The sequence below is a fragment of the Leguminivora glycinivorella genome, chromosome 11 (genome assembly GCF_023078275.1).
Source record: "Leguminivora glycinivorella isolate SPB_JAAS2020 chromosome 11, LegGlyc_1.1, whole genome shotgun sequence".
Classification (NCBI taxonomy): domain Eukaryota; kingdom Metazoa; phylum Arthropoda; class Insecta; order Lepidoptera; family Tortricidae; genus Leguminivora; species Leguminivora glycinivorella.
This window is the reverse complement of record NC_062981.1, coordinates 23,497,179-23,514,345: the sequence shown is the minus strand read 5'-3', so window position 1 is coordinate 23,514,345 and position 17,167 is coordinate 23,497,179. Positions and strand designations below refer to the sequence as shown.

Below are 17,167 nucleotides of genomic sequence, written 5' to 3'. Positions count from 1 at the left end.
AAGTAATACCTTACAACAATTTCAATACCTGCTTTCAGAGATTTTTTGAAGACAAAGTTCTAATATATTAAATTTTCTTTCGACAACTTAATTGCCAGGAGCGGCACTGAAACTTGAATAGTTTCATATCATCTACCTACCCTTTTATAGGATACAGACGTGATTGTGTATATGTAAGGTACATCGGGTTAATTACTACTGACTCATCATCATCATTATCCTTGCGTTATCCCGGCATTTTCCACGGCTCATGGGAGCCTGGGGTCCGCTTTGACAACTAATCCCAAGATTTGGCGTAGGCACTAGTTTTTACGAAAGCGACTGCCATCTGACCTTCCCCGAAGGGTAACTAGGCTTTATTGGAATTAGTCCGGTTTCCTCACGATGTTTTCCTTCACCGAAAAGCGACTGGAAAATATCAAATGACATTTCGAACATAAGTTCAGAAAAACTCATTGGTACGAGCCGGGTTCGAACCCGCGACCACCGGATCGAAAGTCGCACGCTCTTACCGCTAGGCCACCAGCGCTGCTGTATTAAGGTACAGCGCGCTAATTACTACTGACTATATGTCGATAATTACGCACAATATAATATTGAAAGTAAATTTTATGTCCTTATTTAAACATTAAAAATATTCGAAGTTTTAAATTGCATTGATCAGTAGCTCGATCTGTCCTGACGTCTGCCCGCCTGCTGGAAAATCTTGTTAATTTTCCTGCTATAAAATTCGATACAGTAAAATTTAATACGCGTTCCGTTTCGCTTTGGTGACCGCGTGTAAAATTATTTCTGAGAATATTGTGAGGCATAAAATGTGAATTATATTCAACTACTAGTACAGTCAATTTGGAACCCTAGGCCACTCTACAACCATGTCAAAATGACAAGCAGTAAGAGATTTATTACACTGAGAGAAATTTGCATTGTGAATTTAACAAGTTTGACTTCATGAGTTGTTGTTTTATTTCATGAGTAACTATCGCGGTAACCGAAGACAATATTAAGTTTGACTTGTTGCGGCTTATCCGTTTGAATCAGCCAAACGTATGTTTAAAACAATATGTGTCAGGTTGTTTTTATAAAATTGACTTGTTGATTCAAATATATTGCCGATTCAAATGACAAGTAGCTTGTTGTTTGAACCAAAGAGCACGTAGGCGCTATTTTAACCAAAAAACTTGTTGAACGAACATGAAAACTGGTTGTATTTTCTCTCAGTGTAGTTACACTTTGGGTTCGAAGGTCAGATGGCAGTCGCTTTTGTAAAACTAGTGCCTACGCCAAATTTCGAGATTAGTTGTCAAAGCGGACCCCAGGCTCCCATGAGCCGTAACAAATGCCAAGATAACTCAAGGAGGAGGATGATGAGTATTATAATAACGTTATAATTCTACTTATTTTCGTAACAAGACCCCCGACTACAAATATCTTCACCGCCAATTCTCGCCGCGTCACCGATCCGAAAACCCTCGAGAATCAACGCGTCGAGTTTCTTTTGTTTTCCCGTAATCATCACGCACACACACGCAAACCTCTCGAGACACGCACACAGGCAAACAAAACAATCCTTATTAATCACACGCGAAGCGCTCGAACATTTTTACGATATGTAATCTGAAAGTATCTTAGAAAGCTCATAATATACATGCTAATTGCAAACGAATGTGATACTTATTGTGTTAATGTAAAGGTAGGGGTAGGAAATGCATGGTTGTGTGTGATACGAGGTTGCGAAGTGATTGTAATATAGCATTGCATACTGCGCCGAGTGGTGTAGTCAACAAAACCTCGGTAGTGGTCGAAGTTATAAGAGTTATATTATAATAAAAACTAGATTTTAACTACCGTGAGTATCGTGACTCGTTATCATCAGTATCATCACACATTATGGCACAAAGATAAACATTTTGCCGAACGATATGAGATGGTCAGTTATTTGGTACTGTGAACTCTGGTGTTTATTCGCCGACTATGAATAAATGTGAACAATGAACTGCCCAATAATTGGCCCAGCGCGCTCTGACAAGGCAACAATTCCTTTCGATTGCTTCAGTTTGAACGGGATTCGTTACTGTATTTTTAATTTATCAAGCACATATGTAAAACAGTAAGCTACATAGATGAAATAACCCTTGGCCTAAAAACTTATTTTCATACTGAATTTCTATATTGTCGGACCAACGCAAGCTAAGCTGACCGTTGAATGTCTTCATTGTGGAGCTAAACAATCATACGAAGCAAGAAATATTCGACTAAAATGCGTAAATTACCCGTTTTTAGGGTTCCGTAGTCAACTAAGTAGGAACCCTTATAGTTTCGCCATGTCTGTCTGTCCGTCTGTCCGTCCGTCCGTCCGTCCGGCCGTCCGTCCGCGGATAATCTCAGTAACCGTTAGCACTACAAAGCTGAAATTTGGTACCAATATGTATATCAATGACGCCGACAAAGTGGTAAAATAATAAGGTCCAGGATTGTGGACAAAGGGATAGCACAGGGAGAGCGAGACCAAACAACCGGCTTCCAGCTAAAATATATATTGACAACTAAAAACATCAAACGAGAAAACAAAATATATACATAAACGTCATTGTAAAAAACCATAAATAAAAGGTATAAAAAGTATACAGATATACAACCTATCGTCTGCGACATCATCCCCCCCGTGTAGCGAAGCTACACAAGATCATCGCACATGAGTCGCGCAAGTTTTCTGGCGGGCCTTCTTAATATGCCCCCTTTGGTGGCCACGTCAGCCACTCTGACGATTCCATCTCTGCCCGGAAACACTTGCAATATTCGACCTAAAGGCCAGACTCCTCTTGGCAGATCCGGGTCAACCACCAGGACGATGTCGTTTATCTCAAGATTTCTATACTGTCTTCCATCAGATCTTCTTGGTCTTAGCAGGGGTAGGTACTCTTTTAACCATCTAGACCAAAAGTATTCCGACAGTCTTAGCACTTTTTGCCATTCTTTTTTGGCCACAAATACGCCATCTTCGAGAACTCTTGGAAGCTGTTGAGGCGAGGATGTGCCTATCAAAAAATGGGACGGTGTGAGGCTTTCTATCTCTTTGTTTTCCGTGACATATGTCAAAGGCCGCGAATTAATGAGACCCTCTGCCTCTAACAGCAAGGTATGGAGGAGTTCTTCTCGTGGGGCTCTTTCTTTTAAAGTGACAAGCAGGGCTGTCTTAACTGTCTTGACAAGTCTTTCCCAGCAACCACCCATGAATGGCGATGCGGGAGGAATATAGCACCATTCTATCTGTTTGCTGGCGGCAAAGTCTTGTACGGCGTTGCTATAAAACTCGCACAGTTGTCTGTTAGCGCCAACAAAGCAAGTCCCGTTGTCGGAGAGTATCTTGTTTGGAAGTCCACGACGTGCAGCAAAGCGACGTATACTCATGATGGCAGAATCGGCTGATAGACTGGCAACTATCTCAAGGTGAACTGCTCGTGTCGTCATGCAGGTAAAGAGAGCTATCCATCGTTTTTCTCTTCGCCGACCGATTGACACTTCGACTGGACCGAAATAGTCTAGCCCGGTGTTCGTGAACGGGCGTTTGTGGTGCTCTAGGCGTACTTCTGGTATGTCGCCGGTTGGTGGGATGTGAGGTCGTGCCTTGCGTTTTATACAATAAGCGCATCTTCTGGCAACCATGCGCACTTCGCTACGGCACCGAAGTATCCAAAATCTTTGTTTGAGCTCATTAATCACCAGCTCGTTGAAGGCATGTGCAGCTTGGACGTGGTAGTGCCGTATAAGAAGACGAACCACTGGGTGACGGCCATCGAGAATAATAGGCGAGGTAGTGGCATAGTCAACGTTCTTCATGTGCTTTATACGACTGTCCAGTCTGAGGAGGCCATCTTCATCAATAACCGGGCAGAGAGGATAGAGCTTGCTTGACTTGGGTAATGGCTTGGATTCGCGGAGCAAGGCAAACTCTTCACCGAATAAGTCTGTCTGCGTCTGACGTAGAATGGCAATTTCGGCTTTCTGCATCTGCTCGGCGGACAGTGGTGGGAGCTTACGTGGAGAAGGATTAGTTTTAGTTTTAGAATTTGGATCGTTATGTGCCAAAAGAGAGCGAAACTTATCGATGCACTGAAATATACGTGCTGTCGCCCGAACGAAGCGTAACCATTCACTGAATTGTGAATGGTCTGGTAAAACCGATGAAGGTTTGTCCAGATTGATGACTCCTACATGCGTCTTAGAAGATTTTAATTCTTCCAAGACGGGTGTAGTTTCTAGTGTCGATGGTTCTTTGGGCCATTCACTGAACGGCAGTAATAAAAAATCAGGACCAGAGAACCACCGCGATAAATCGATATCACGATCTTTTAATCTCGTAGCATCATCTGCTACATTCAAACCACCTGGTACATATTTCCAGTTGCTGACGTTAGTTATTTCGGTTATTTCACCGACACGGTTTGCAACAAATGGTTTGAATGTCCGAGCGTCACTGCGTATCCAGCTAAGTACTGTGGTCGAATCAGACCAAAAATAAATCGCGTCGGGTTTAATATCATGACCGGTACATATCGCGTTAGCGAAACGAGCAGCTATTAGGCTTGCCTGCAGTTCAAGACGAGGTATAGACGCAGGTTTCAAAGGACTCAGTCGGGCCTTTCCACCAATGAGAGACAGCTTCACAGAACCGTTCGCGAACGTAAAGCGCCAATATGCAACGCACGCGTACGCTTCTTCGCTTGCGTCTGCAAATATATGTAGCTGTCTGTCGTGGATCGCCTCATCTTGAAACCCACATCTGTACCAGCGAGGAATTTTGACACTTGTGGTGCTAGCCAGTTGTTGAGACCAAGCTTGCCATTTTTGAATGGCATCTTCTTGCAGCTCAGTGTCCCAATCTATACCAGTTCGCCATGTCTGCTGAAATAAAATACGACCTTGAATAACTAACGGAGTCAAGAGACCGAGAGGGTCGTACACGCACATAAGGTAAGACAATACTTTCCTTTTCGTTAACTTGTCTTGTTCAGGTATTGGAGAACCGATACGGAAGCTGAATGTGTCACTATTAGGATGCCAAATAAGACCTAAAGTTCTTACAAAGGCCTCAGGTCCTACCTGAACATCTTCGGGTAGAGGAGCACGTAAATCTTCAGGTATAGACGCAAGTGCAGCGGGTATGTTAGAAACCCAACCACGCATCTCCATGCCTGCCGCTTTATGAACCGTTACTATGTCGGCAGCAAGTTGCGCAGCTTCGTGTAAACTGTCAAGGCTTCCTAAATAATCATCCATGTAATGATCACGAATGATGGCTTTTGCGGCGGCGGGGTAAGATGTTTGCAATTCCTGAGCATTACGATTTTTTATGAATAAAGCAGTACAAGGGCTGCATACAGCACCGAAAATAACAGAAGTCATTCTGTATTCTTTTAATTCATAGCGAGGATCATCCCTCCAAATGAAACGTAAAGCGTCACGGTCTTCCTGCCTAATCCTAATTTGTGGAAACATTTCCTTTACATCAGCTGTCATCGCAACGTGACCTTCACGAAAACGAAATAATATATATAGCAGTGACTGCAAGAGATCAGGCCCCGGGAGCAGAAGCGAGTTCAAGCTGACTCCCGAAGTCTTTGCAGCTGCGTCATGCACTACACGCAGTTTCTGTTTTTGAGGGTGTATGACAGGAAAGTGAGGTAAATACCAACGTAAACTTTTGTGTGTATCAATTGTGTTAATCTTGTTATGATAAGATTCTTTCTGACACTCTTCGGCATAACCTTTTGACTTCATGTTATCGATAAAAGCGCAATAATCTTTCTTAAGCTTAGAATCTCGAGCCATTCGCTTTTCCAACCCTTGGAACCTCGAAAACGCATGAGGGTAACTGTCAGGTATGTCCGGTATATTATTGCGCCATAAAAGACCTGCTTCGAACCTACCTGACGGCAAACGTTTGGCCGTGGATTCTAAAATCTCTAAAGCATGTTTGTCTTCGTTAGAGTATGTGTTTTCAGACTTAGAAATACCTATAGCATCAAGCCGAAAATAATCTTTTACCAGTTCATCCATAGTGGTATCACCATTACCTTTTTCATTTTGCGAAATGTGGTTTATAAAATATACAGGCTTAACCAAACTGCTGGACTTAGTCTGTGGTCCGTGAAATACCCAACCTAAAGCTGTACGTGTGGCGATCGGGTCGGTTTGTTTACCTTCCCTAAGTTCACGGTTGATCGTTAGGTACCAGTGTTCGGCACCAAGTAGGACTTTAGGTGTAGCATCTGATATTGTAAGAACATCCACTAAATCAGCCAAGTGTGAATATTTTGTAATGTCAATTTGGTTGACAGTTTGTGTAAATAATGACAATGACTCAACGGCCTTAGCGTGGTTCACCGTGTATGTTTCAGAACATTGTTTACCTTTAATAGAAAAGCTGACATGTTGTATAGGTTTGTATGCTGACATTCCACAAGCTCCGTCAACCTTGATTGACTGCATGGGGCCAGTCGCTCCAATGTGGCGCGCCACCTCCCAGTCGATCAAGGTGGACATGGATCCGTCATCAAGTAATGCGTATGTGTCATATTTCCCTTGAGGGCCACTCACTTCAACCGGAATAACTCTTAAAAACACTTGAGTTTGTGTATTTGACATATCGTCAGTGACGTTAGAAATATTAATGGTGTTATCAGGCAGTTTATGTTCAACAACATCGCTGGAGGGAGACGAAGACTCCCCGACAGTATTGACAACGTGAGGCGTGGCCGCTGAATGCAACAGTGGGTGATGAAAACGTTCGCACCCGTCAACACCACATCTACCTACCTTGCACGTCTTCCACCGATGTGATTTTGATATCAAACACTTAGAACATATTTTTGCTTCACGCAACCAAATCCATTTATCATCTAGTGTCAGCGATTTAAAATCCTGACAGTCCGTAAGTTCATGTTTTTTATTACAATAACGACATAATTCACTGTATGAGTCACTCACAGATGTCACATTAACATTTTCACTTCGTGTAGGTTTGTGTGTGTAATTATTATAGTTATTACCAGGCCGCCTACCTGAGTCTGAAATAAAACCACCGCTTCGCCTACCTAAACCTGACGTGAAGTCGCTGGTTTGCCTGCCAACCTCTGGCATAAATGTGCCAAACCGCCTACCTACCTCTGGCATAAATGTGCCGGACCGCCTACCTAACTCGGGCATAACAGTGCCAGGCTTTCGGGCATAATCAGGTATCAAACCGAAACGATTGTGTTTTATTGCCTCAATATCGAGAAATTCAGATAATAACTGTATTTTAGGCACAGATCTGTCACTTTTGTACGCAAATTCTTTCCACTGACTATACAATATAGGCGTCAGTTTGGAAATGACGCTATGCAAGAGTTCGACGGAATACAAATGCTCTATTTGGTCTAAATTTCTAATTACTGCTAAGCAATTGCGTAATCTACTAGCAAAATTAGTAATATCTTTTTGATCGAAGCTTAGCTTTGGGAGGTTCCGTACTAGGTGAATTTCGTGTAAAACGAGCATCTCCGGGAGCGCGAAGGTCTGCTCTAGTACGTGTAGCACTTCTTCGGGCCGCTCCGACGTGTACAGGAGCGAAGACACGGCCTCGAGGGCCTGGCCGCGCAGCGCGCCGCTCAGGCGCACCAGGTTTTCTGTAGGCGTAAATAAATGTTGAGTATCGCGGTAAATACGTTTAAACATTAACCATTCCGTGGTCTTACCGCTGAAAGGAGTGAGTTGCAGTTTATGCGAGCACCTATTTTGTGAATAAAAACAAGTCTCGGGTTGATTTGACGGTAACTGACATAATTGTTTGTTTGGGTTGTCAAGCGACTGCATTGTTGACAGTGTCTTATTTTTATTGCTCGTAGAGGTTTGCAATAAATTTGGATTGTCATTTATCGGTATTTCAAATGTCACGGGTTTTATGTTGACATCGCGATAAATTTCATGATTTTCAGAAATATTACGTTCATGATTTTCAGAAATATGACGTATCTCTCTATTTTCATGATTGCGATTCGACGCAATCACATCATTTATGAAATTATTGTGAGGTAAGGTGTCTCGTTCTTGAGAGAAATGTGGTTTTGCAGAATTGTTTATATTATTTGTTTGAACATAATTGGGTTCAAAATCACAATCTCTCTCGCGAACGGGAACCGCAGAAGACAATGCGCTCGTAGGCGGAATATTTGTAAGGGCCGTATCGGCATTGTTGTCAATGGGGCGACGGCCGCTACGGCTCACGTCGCGGACCCATGACGCAGTACGTGAATAAGATTGACTGACCGTATGAGTGTTGGTTCGTTCATCCACTTCTTGGGTTGCCAGTCTTGCTTCTATTTCGAGCTCTTCCACTCGCTTAGCTTGTTCGAAGAGCTTACGTTCAAAGTCAAGCCGCTGGCGTGCGACCTCCTGTTCGCGTTGTAGTTGCACGAGCGATTGCTCGCGCTCGAATAGCTGCTGCTCACGCTCCAGGCTGCGACGGGCCAATTGGGCCTCCTCGTTCAACCTCAGTGCCTTTATTGTGGCTGATGAGCGAGAAGACGACACGCGCGACCTGTTACTGGGAGAAACAACATTAATGTGTTCAGCACTACTCGTAGAGCGCTGGCGAGGCGTCTCGTGACCCTCCGAGCCCTTAGAGACGTAGGGTGCGGGCGAAACGGTGGTGCCGGCCAAAACGGTGTCCAACTTTGTGGACTGGCCGGACCCACCCGCAGCCGACGCTCCGGGCGTCTCGGGGTTGTTGACGGCGGCATGAGATGCGGGCGAAACGGTGGCGCCGGCCGAAACGGTGTCCATCTTCGTGGACCGGCCGGGCCCGCCCGCAGCTCCCAAGTCCGAGCGCGCCTTGCCAGCACTTTTTGCTGGTGTTACTAGCTGTTTGGTCTTAGATCGCGTGATCATTTTAAACGGCAAAGGACCAAAAAATGTCCAGGATTGTGGACATAAAGATAGCACAGGGAGAGCGAGACCAAACAACCGGCTTCCAGCTAAAATATATATTGACAACTAACAACATCAAACGAGAAAACAAAATATATACATAAACGTCATTGTAAAAAAACCATAAATAAAAGGTATAAAAAGTATACAGATATACAACCTATCGTCTGCGACAATACGAAATCTACATAAATCGGTTCATCCGTTCGGGAGCTACGATGCCACAGACAGACAGACACGTCAAAAAATTAAGTATTACTATTTTTGATTTAAGAAAAAACAGGACTCAAATTAAAACTAACTTGCGATGTTTTGGATACGCCGTCGTTTCACGTCTGTCGTCCTAAGTGCGTTTTCACATTATCCGATCCGATATCAGATTTCGGACCGATACCCCATACATAACAGGTTCCATCTTGTATTTTTTCATTGAAATCCTTCTGATATCCGACATAGGATTGGATAATATGAAAGGGCGTTTTCCAATTTTTTTTTGTCATCGGGATCGAATCAGCTCGTGATTCTAAGAATGCACCCAAACACGTCCAGATCTGGTGAAATTCAATATTCGAGATTTTTTTTGGAAAACGCCCGAAAACGGACTAAGGTAAAAGGAAGGTATTCGACAAGAGCTAGTTTCGAGATAATCGCAAAATACCTTTTTAGGGTTCCGTAGTCAACTAGGAACCCTTATAGTTTCGCTATGTCTGTCTGTCCATCCGTCCGTCCGTCCGTCCGTCCGTCCGTCCGTCCGTCCGTCCGTCCGTCCGTCCGTCCGTCCGTCCGTCCGTCCGTCCGTCCGTCCGTCCGTCCGTCCGTCCGTCCGTCCGCGGATAATCTCAGTAACCGTTAGCACTAGAAAGCTGAAATTTGGTACCAATATGTATATCAATCACGCCAACAAAGTGCAAAAATAAAAAATGGAAAAAAATGTTTTATTAGGGTACCCCCCTACATGTAAAGTTGGGGCTGATATTTTTTTTCATTTCAACCCCAACGTATGATATATTGTTGGATAGGTATTTAAAAATGAATAAGGGTTTACTACGATCGTTTTTTAGGGTTCCGTAGTCAACTAGGAACCCTTATAGTTTCGCCATGTCTGTCTGTCCGTCCGTCCGTCCGTCCGCGGATAATCTCAGTAACCGTAAGCACTAGAAAGCTGAAATTTGGTACCAATATGTATATCAATCACGCCAACAAAGTGCAAAAATAAAAAATGGAAAAAAATGTTTTATTAGGGTACCCCCCCTACATGTAAAGTGGGGGCTGATATTTTTTTTCATTCCAACCCCAACGTGTGATATATCGTTGGATAGGTATTTAAAAATGAATAAGAGTTTACTAAGATAATTTTTTGATAATATTAATATTTTCGGAAATAATCACTCCTAAAGGAAAAAAAAGTGCGTCCCCCCCCTCTAACTTTTGAACCATATGTTTAAAAAATATGAAAAAAATCACAAAAGTAGAACTTTATAAAGACTTTCTAGGAAAATTGTTTTGAACTTGATAGGTTCAGTAGTTTTTGAGAAAAATACGAAAAACTACGGAACCCTACACTGAGCGTGGCCCGACACGCTCTTGGCCGGTTTTTGATAATATTAATATTTTCGGAAATAATCGCTCCTAAAGGAAAAAAACCGGCCAAGTGCGAGTCGGGCTCGCGCACAAAGGGTTCCGTAGCAGCAAATATAATAAACTTATTATGTCAATTTATACACCTGCCAAAATTACAGTTAAATCAACCTATCTCAAAAACTATAAGAGATACTTTGATCAAACCAAAAATCGTTGAAAGAGTTAATTAGCATGCATCACCTCTATTTTTTTTAGAATTTTATACCCCGTAGTTATAAAAATAGAGGGGGGGGGACATACTTTTTACGACTTTGAGAGCTGATATCTCAAAAACCGTTCACTTTAAGAAAAATGTTTTTTAGAAAACTTTATATCATTTTAAAAGACCTTTCCATTGATACCCCACACGGGTATGTACATCGAAAAAAAATTTTCATCCCTCAGTTACATGTATGGGGGCCCCACCCCCAATTCTTTTTTTTTTTACTATTTAGTGTCATAATTTTGTAGCGGTTCATACAACACATATTCCCATCAAATTTCATCACTGTAGTACTTATAGTTTCCGAGTAAATCGGCTGTGACAGACGGACAGACGGACAGACGGACAGACGGACAGACGGACATGACGAAACTATAAGGGTTCCGTTTTTGCCATTTTGGCTACGGAACCCTAAAAAGTGCGTCCCCCCCCTCTAACTTTTGAACCATATGTTTAAAAAATATGAAAAAAATCACAAAAGTAGAACTTTATAAAGTCTTTCTAGGAAAATTGTTTTGAACTTGATAGGTTCAGTAGTTTTTGAGAAAAATACTGAAAACTACGGAACCCTACACTGAGCGTGGCCCGACCCGCTCTTGGCCGGTTTTTTTTTGCATATCGATAAATCGGAATAATTTTTCTTATTCAGTATCGTTTTGTATATATGTAGTTGATATAGGTGGTGGTATTTTAGACATTATTTGTATGTTTCTACAGCGATTGGTTTCAGCGTCGTGTCTCAGAGAAAATGTTAGAAAGAAGATGTATTAAAAAAAATGACGACCGTATTAATTCAAACCTTTACTGATTTTTACTAACCATGTTTGAAATAAGTAGGGATGACGACTACGTAAAAAATGGCATTCTGTTTAGTCCGTCAGTTAGATCGTCCTAAAATACTGAAGACATATTTTTTGTTTTTTCTAATTAATGGAAAAATACAAAGATATAGAGCATCAAAGTTCCGGAGTGGGGGCTTGTGACGTCACTTCTAAGTAAAAATTGTACCTAGGCGTGACGTCACGCGAAACTTCAACGCAATGTACCGTCGTTATCGAGAAAAAAGGAAAAATACATGTTTAAAATTCTATTTGGACTAATTAGTTTTATAGTCATCTCGCCTATTATGTAAAAATAACGCATAATCATATCACATAAACACCTACGTACAGAGAATAACAAGATATATTATTGACAATTAATTATAATACGCTCGCAAAGCGCCCACTTTGCGCTAAAACGCTATTGTGATAATATAATGCAGTTTATGTATTGTTTGTTCTCTTTGAGCGGTGCATGCGGCCGGGATAAACGCATTGCACATTATGCACATGTGTTTAATTGGGAATATTACGCGAAGCTCACGGATGCGCTGGTGGCCTAGTGGTTAGCGGACTTTCAATCCGGAGTTCGGGGATTCAAACCCAGTCTGTAGTTTTTAGAGTTTTTAACCCCCGACGCAAAAACGACGGGGAGTTATAAGTTTGACGTGTCTGTCTGTCTGTTTGTCTATCTGTCTGTCTGTGTGTGTGTGTCTGTCTGTGACATCGTAGCTCCCGGACGGATGAACCGATTTAGATTTTTTTTGTCTGAAAGCTGAAATAGTCGGGAGTGGTCTTAGCCATGTTTCATGAAAATCGGTCTGCTATTATGCGGTCGGGGGTTTTTTAAAAATTTTAATTTTGTGATTAGGTTATTACTCACGAAGTATCATTTGATATTTGCTAGATGCTTTTTTTTGAAGAAAAGTACCTCTATTGTGATATAACCACAAAATTAAAATTTTGAAAAATCCCCGACCGCGACATTGTGGTCCGATTTTCATGAAACGTGGTTAAGAACACTCCCGACTAACTCAGCTTTCAAACAAACTAAATCTAAATCGGTTCATCCGTTCGAGAGCTATGATGCAATAGACAGACACACACACAGACAGACAGACACACGACACGTCAAACTTATAACACCCCGTCGTTTTTGCGTCGGGGGTTAAAAACCAAACTAAGCCCAAGGGACTAGTTTGTCCTCTATTCAACACCAAATTTTAGACTACCTCCGAAGTGCCAAGACTGAAACTTTTTTAAAATATGAAATGGGAGGTTAACGAGCAGACAAGTCGCCGTAAGCGATCACTGCCGCCCATGGACACTCGAAACACCACTGTTGGAACTTGAGTAGTTTCATGTGCTCCGCCTACCCCTTTACGGAACACAGGCGGAATGGTATGTATGTATCAAAGAGGATCGAGTATCACAGAGAGTTACTGTCAAAGTAAAATGTGTAATCACAGTGCATAGACCGCCATCTCTTGGCACAGGCTTAAAACTTTTGAACCTCAGTTTTGACAATTTGGCCCACATTGTTAGCTTGATATGTGTTAAAATGTCAAATATTAATATTAGCGCCATCTAGCCGAGCGTTCCCTAAAGGTGTAACGTCATCTAGGCCACCGTACCTTTTTCTCTAGGGCTTTGAGGTACGTTTTTTTTAACCCCCGACGCAAAAACGACGGGGTGTTATAAGTTTGATGTGTCTGTTTGTGTGTCTGTCTGTCTGTCTGTATCTGTCTGTCTGTCTGTCTGTCTGTGTGTGTGTCTGTCTGTGCGTGTGTCATCGTAGCTCTCGAACGGATGAACTGATTTTGATTGAGTTTTTTTTTGTCTGAAAGCTGAGTTAGTCGGGAGTATTCTTAGCCATGTTTCATGAAAATCGGTCCACTATGTCGCGGTCGGGGGTTTTTTCAAAATTTTAATTTTTCTTAGACTTTATCCATCTATACGGAGTTACATATGTCTTTGGTATGTATGTATGTACGTGATTGAAACTGTAAAAGTAGTTAACTGTAAATTTTCTGGCATGAAATCATTACCGACCTCCTCGCTCGGATCTAAAAACCCTTCAATATCATTCGCACCGCCCTGAGCTATGCCACATGTTTATTGCTTGTAAATTCTGTTTCTACACAACTACCAACATAACTTTACCGTCATTCACAATACAACCCCCCCCTTCTTGTGTAGAATATAGAGTTCAGGATTGGGTAGATTGGTGTTTTGTGTTTGTAAAGCAGGTTGGTTGTAGGTGTATTGTAGGCTTGAATATTGGAGGCATCGACAGCAGGCAAGCGACTAGTGGACATAGTGCGCCAGGGTTGCCACTTTACACTACATTTTTTATACAAAATTTTGCTACAATTTATAGTTTTTTTTTACATAATATATTTATGAGTATTTGACAGTAAACGTAATTTTGTTAATTTTTCTTGTTCTATGCATTTCTCCTGTGCTCGAAAAAGTTCGTTAAAGTGATGTATAAAAACGGGATATCATATAGGAAAAATCAACTTATTCAACACCAAAGAATTACACAAGAAATACTGGGCTGAATTAGACACATGTAGACAACCTAAAGAAATTCTTGCTGAACCTAATACGAAGCTCACAGAAATCCTACTCAGAACACCCAGACGGCAACTGCGCAAAATAGTAGGATTAATTACAGGACACAATACACTGAACAAACACCTCAATAACATAGGTATAACCGATAGCCCCATGTGCAGGGCGTGCATGGAAGCAGAAGAGACCACCAAACACTTTATTCTGGAATGTAAACAGGTAGAAGTATATAGGAACAAGTACCTAGCAGCAGCGGCTGGTCCATACAAGCCGATTCCCACCGGCTTGCCTAAAAATTGATTACTAGTAAAGTACCTAATGTTAAGGCAGGTTTCCTTTTGCTTTGGTACGCCGAACACACTAAAAGAGGTATTTAGCAACCTGAAAACATTGCAAGGATTTGTAGAGGAGCTGGGGTGAGTGGGGTGGCTAGAGTAGTGCTACCTCGTCAAATTCACGCAAAATAGGCACAATAGTTGTCGACTTGCGGAAAATGCCCAATAAAACTAACTAACTAATGTATAAAAACGTCACCTAATCGTCAGTCGTCAAATAATATCTGTTTGATCGTCTTCTCGTCGTAGTCGTGGTCTTCCTCGCGCGTTATCCTGGCAGTCTTGTCAAGAAGAACGATTATACATATAGGTACTGAAACTTAATTGAAAATGCTATTATGTTTCCTAAACCTATAGTTATATTTCGTAGGAGTAACGTGGGGATTTATTGATATAATAGTCGTCATATACCTACCTGAAAACAGAAACAATATATATTGTACCAGAATATACACTAAAGTCAATCACTGGCCAGTTTATAAGAATAACAAAAAAAAAAGAGAGAGAAGAGTCTCGACCAACATCTCGAGAGACTCTCGCTAGGTGGTTGGATCAAGGGCCAGATGCAGAAGGCGGTGATCTTGGACACGGCGCGGATAGTCCGACGGTTCCTCTCTCTGCAGCCCTAACCACCGGCAGCTTGGGCCCTGCCCCGCTGCTGGCGGCACCCTAGGTTAGGTTTTTTTATAATGTGTTTATATGTTTTTTATATTGTTTTGTATGTGTTTTTGTATTTTACTTTTATATTCATATTATAAACAGCCTAACTTAAGAGGAAAGATGAATAAAGGAAATAAAAAAAGTATACAGACGTTTATCCAAAACTTTCAAAACACTTATTAACACAAGTGACAACCCTACCGAATAATCCACGCGGCGCCGAGCTATTGAGGCGTTGAATTTTTGAAATGCCGCTCGGCCTCTTCGCTGCATAGCTCGTAGCTGCACGAAGCCGCGTAGCAGCTACCTACTACGTAACAGCAGCTAGCTACTATCTGCTACGCGCGTAGCACATGGTTACATGGCTACACGTACGCGTAGCACAGCTCAGTTTGGTTACGTAGGTAACATGTACCTAGCTGAGCGTTGAATGCATGCGCGGATCACTGACCTAATGTTGTTAACTTTAGCTTAAGCTAGGAACAAATTAAGGGACGCGTTACACGGATGCGGTTGACGACCGCGACTGTCAAGTGTGCACAGCCTTAAAACATCCAGCGCGCCAGATGACGTCCGGACGTCCGTGCGCACAAGACCACGTCCATGGCTTACATTCGATGGTTTGCACAGTGTAGTACATTTCTTGTCATTTCAAAATTTCAAAGGGCCATAATGTACTGAATAACTTCGTACGATATACATTCGAAGAGAGAATTTATAACACTGGGTTGGGTTCTAGCGTCTTTAAAAATAAATATATCAAAAAAATCAAATCGGTCCGACATAGATAAAAATAATAATAGTCTATATTAAAAAAAATCAGTGCTCTATCTTCAAAAACCAGCGAGGAAATAGTCGAGAGCGTCGTGTATGGTCTTAAAACACTCCCTTCGATCGTGGTATAATTTATCGCCACTCGTAACGAACTTCCGTTTTTTCCGCACTAGTATCGTAATGTACTATTGTTCATAAAGTTTTCTGTAGTTCAGAATGAACTATTATTTAAATTGGTTTATCCCAGTGATTAAACTAATGATGACCCGTGAAACCGTAAACCTCAGACCGCGGTACTAGCACTCATAGTGCACTCTGCATAATTTAAACCGAAGTTAATATTTTAAAATAATGTTTATTTGGTTACAGCCGTCACAGTTTGACCACAGATTAAAAAAAGTTTATCGTATTTTTATATAAACGCCATTTCATTTTTGATCAACCTACAATTTTAGCAATGAAACTATTTTAGTTTATTTACTTGACTACTCTTTTTTTCATACATACATATAGTCACGCCTGTATCCCATAAAAGAGTAGGCAGAGCACATCAACTACTAAGTTCCACTGACACTCTGGGCAAAAAGAGGTTGAAAGAGATCCAAATTGTGACATTGCAGTGAGTTTTAAATTATTCACGGTTAATTTCATTGGACTTATTGAGGTCCCGATATTTCGACGCAGTTGCATGCATCATGATCACGGGAAAAACGCCGTGAACATGATGCACGCAACTCCGTCGAAATATCGGGACCTCAATAAAAATCAAAAAGGTAATCACGGTCTATATCCCGGTCAATATAATTCTGACTATCTCATAAACCTGCTCTTAAATAAAACCACTAAAATCTTTACAACCTCCACTCGTCCCTCTATTATTTTGCCTCAACTTATCAACATGAACATAAATTTTAGATTTACACATATAAATTATAATACTTAACTATTTAATACTAGGTTTAATACATAATACTAATAAATAAATAAAAAACCCTTATCTTACTTATCAACATACCCCAACTACTTATAGCTATACCCCACTTACTCATAGCTTTGCCCCAACTGGCTCCAACTATGCCTTAACTAGTAACTAACCTAACACCACGTTCTGAGTGTTTGCCGTTCTCTTGGGCTACGAAATAATGACCTTATGATAGCTAAGCCTTATGATGGCTTAGAGGGTAAGT

The 17,167-nt window shown here is 41.6% G+C and overlaps 2 protein-coding genes across 3 annotated transcripts in view; both read right to left on the bottom strand.

Moving 5' to 3' along the window:
* LOC125230869 overlaps positions 1–17,167 on the bottom strand; it is a 739,902-nt gene that overhangs the window by 139,910 nt on the left and 582,825 nt on the right. The gene's annotated exons all lie outside the window — the stretch shown is intronic.
* On the bottom strand, positions 2,510–9,046 carry LOC125230827. 2 transcript variants are annotated; one of them, XM_048136056.1, is made up of 2 exons: positions 7,740–9,046; positions 2,510–7,670 (listed from the first exon to the last, which is right to left on the bottom strand). In XM_048136056.1, the coding sequence occupies exons 1-2, from the start codon at positions 8,929–8,931 to the stop codon at positions 2,677–2,679; spliced, it is 6,186 nt and encodes a 2,061-aa protein (XP_047992013.1). In that variant the 5' UTR covers positions 8,932–9,046; the 3' UTR covers positions 2,510–2,676. The 2 variants fall into 2 exon arrangements, with proteins under 2 accessions (XP_047992013.1, XP_047992014.1); XM_048136057.1 differs by having other exon boundaries at positions 8,406–9,046.

What these genes read in the sequence shown, in the direction of transcription:
- LOC125230827 (XM_048136056.1), bottom strand. Translation starts at nt 8,931, where the DNA reads ATGATCACGCGATCTAAGACCAAACAGCTAGTAACACCAGCAAAAAGT. An exon ending in GCAACTCACTCCTTTCAGCG is followed by an intron (nt 7,671 to 7,739) that starts GTAAGACCACGG and finishes TTACGCCTACAG; the next exon opens with AAAACCTGGTGCGCCTGAGC.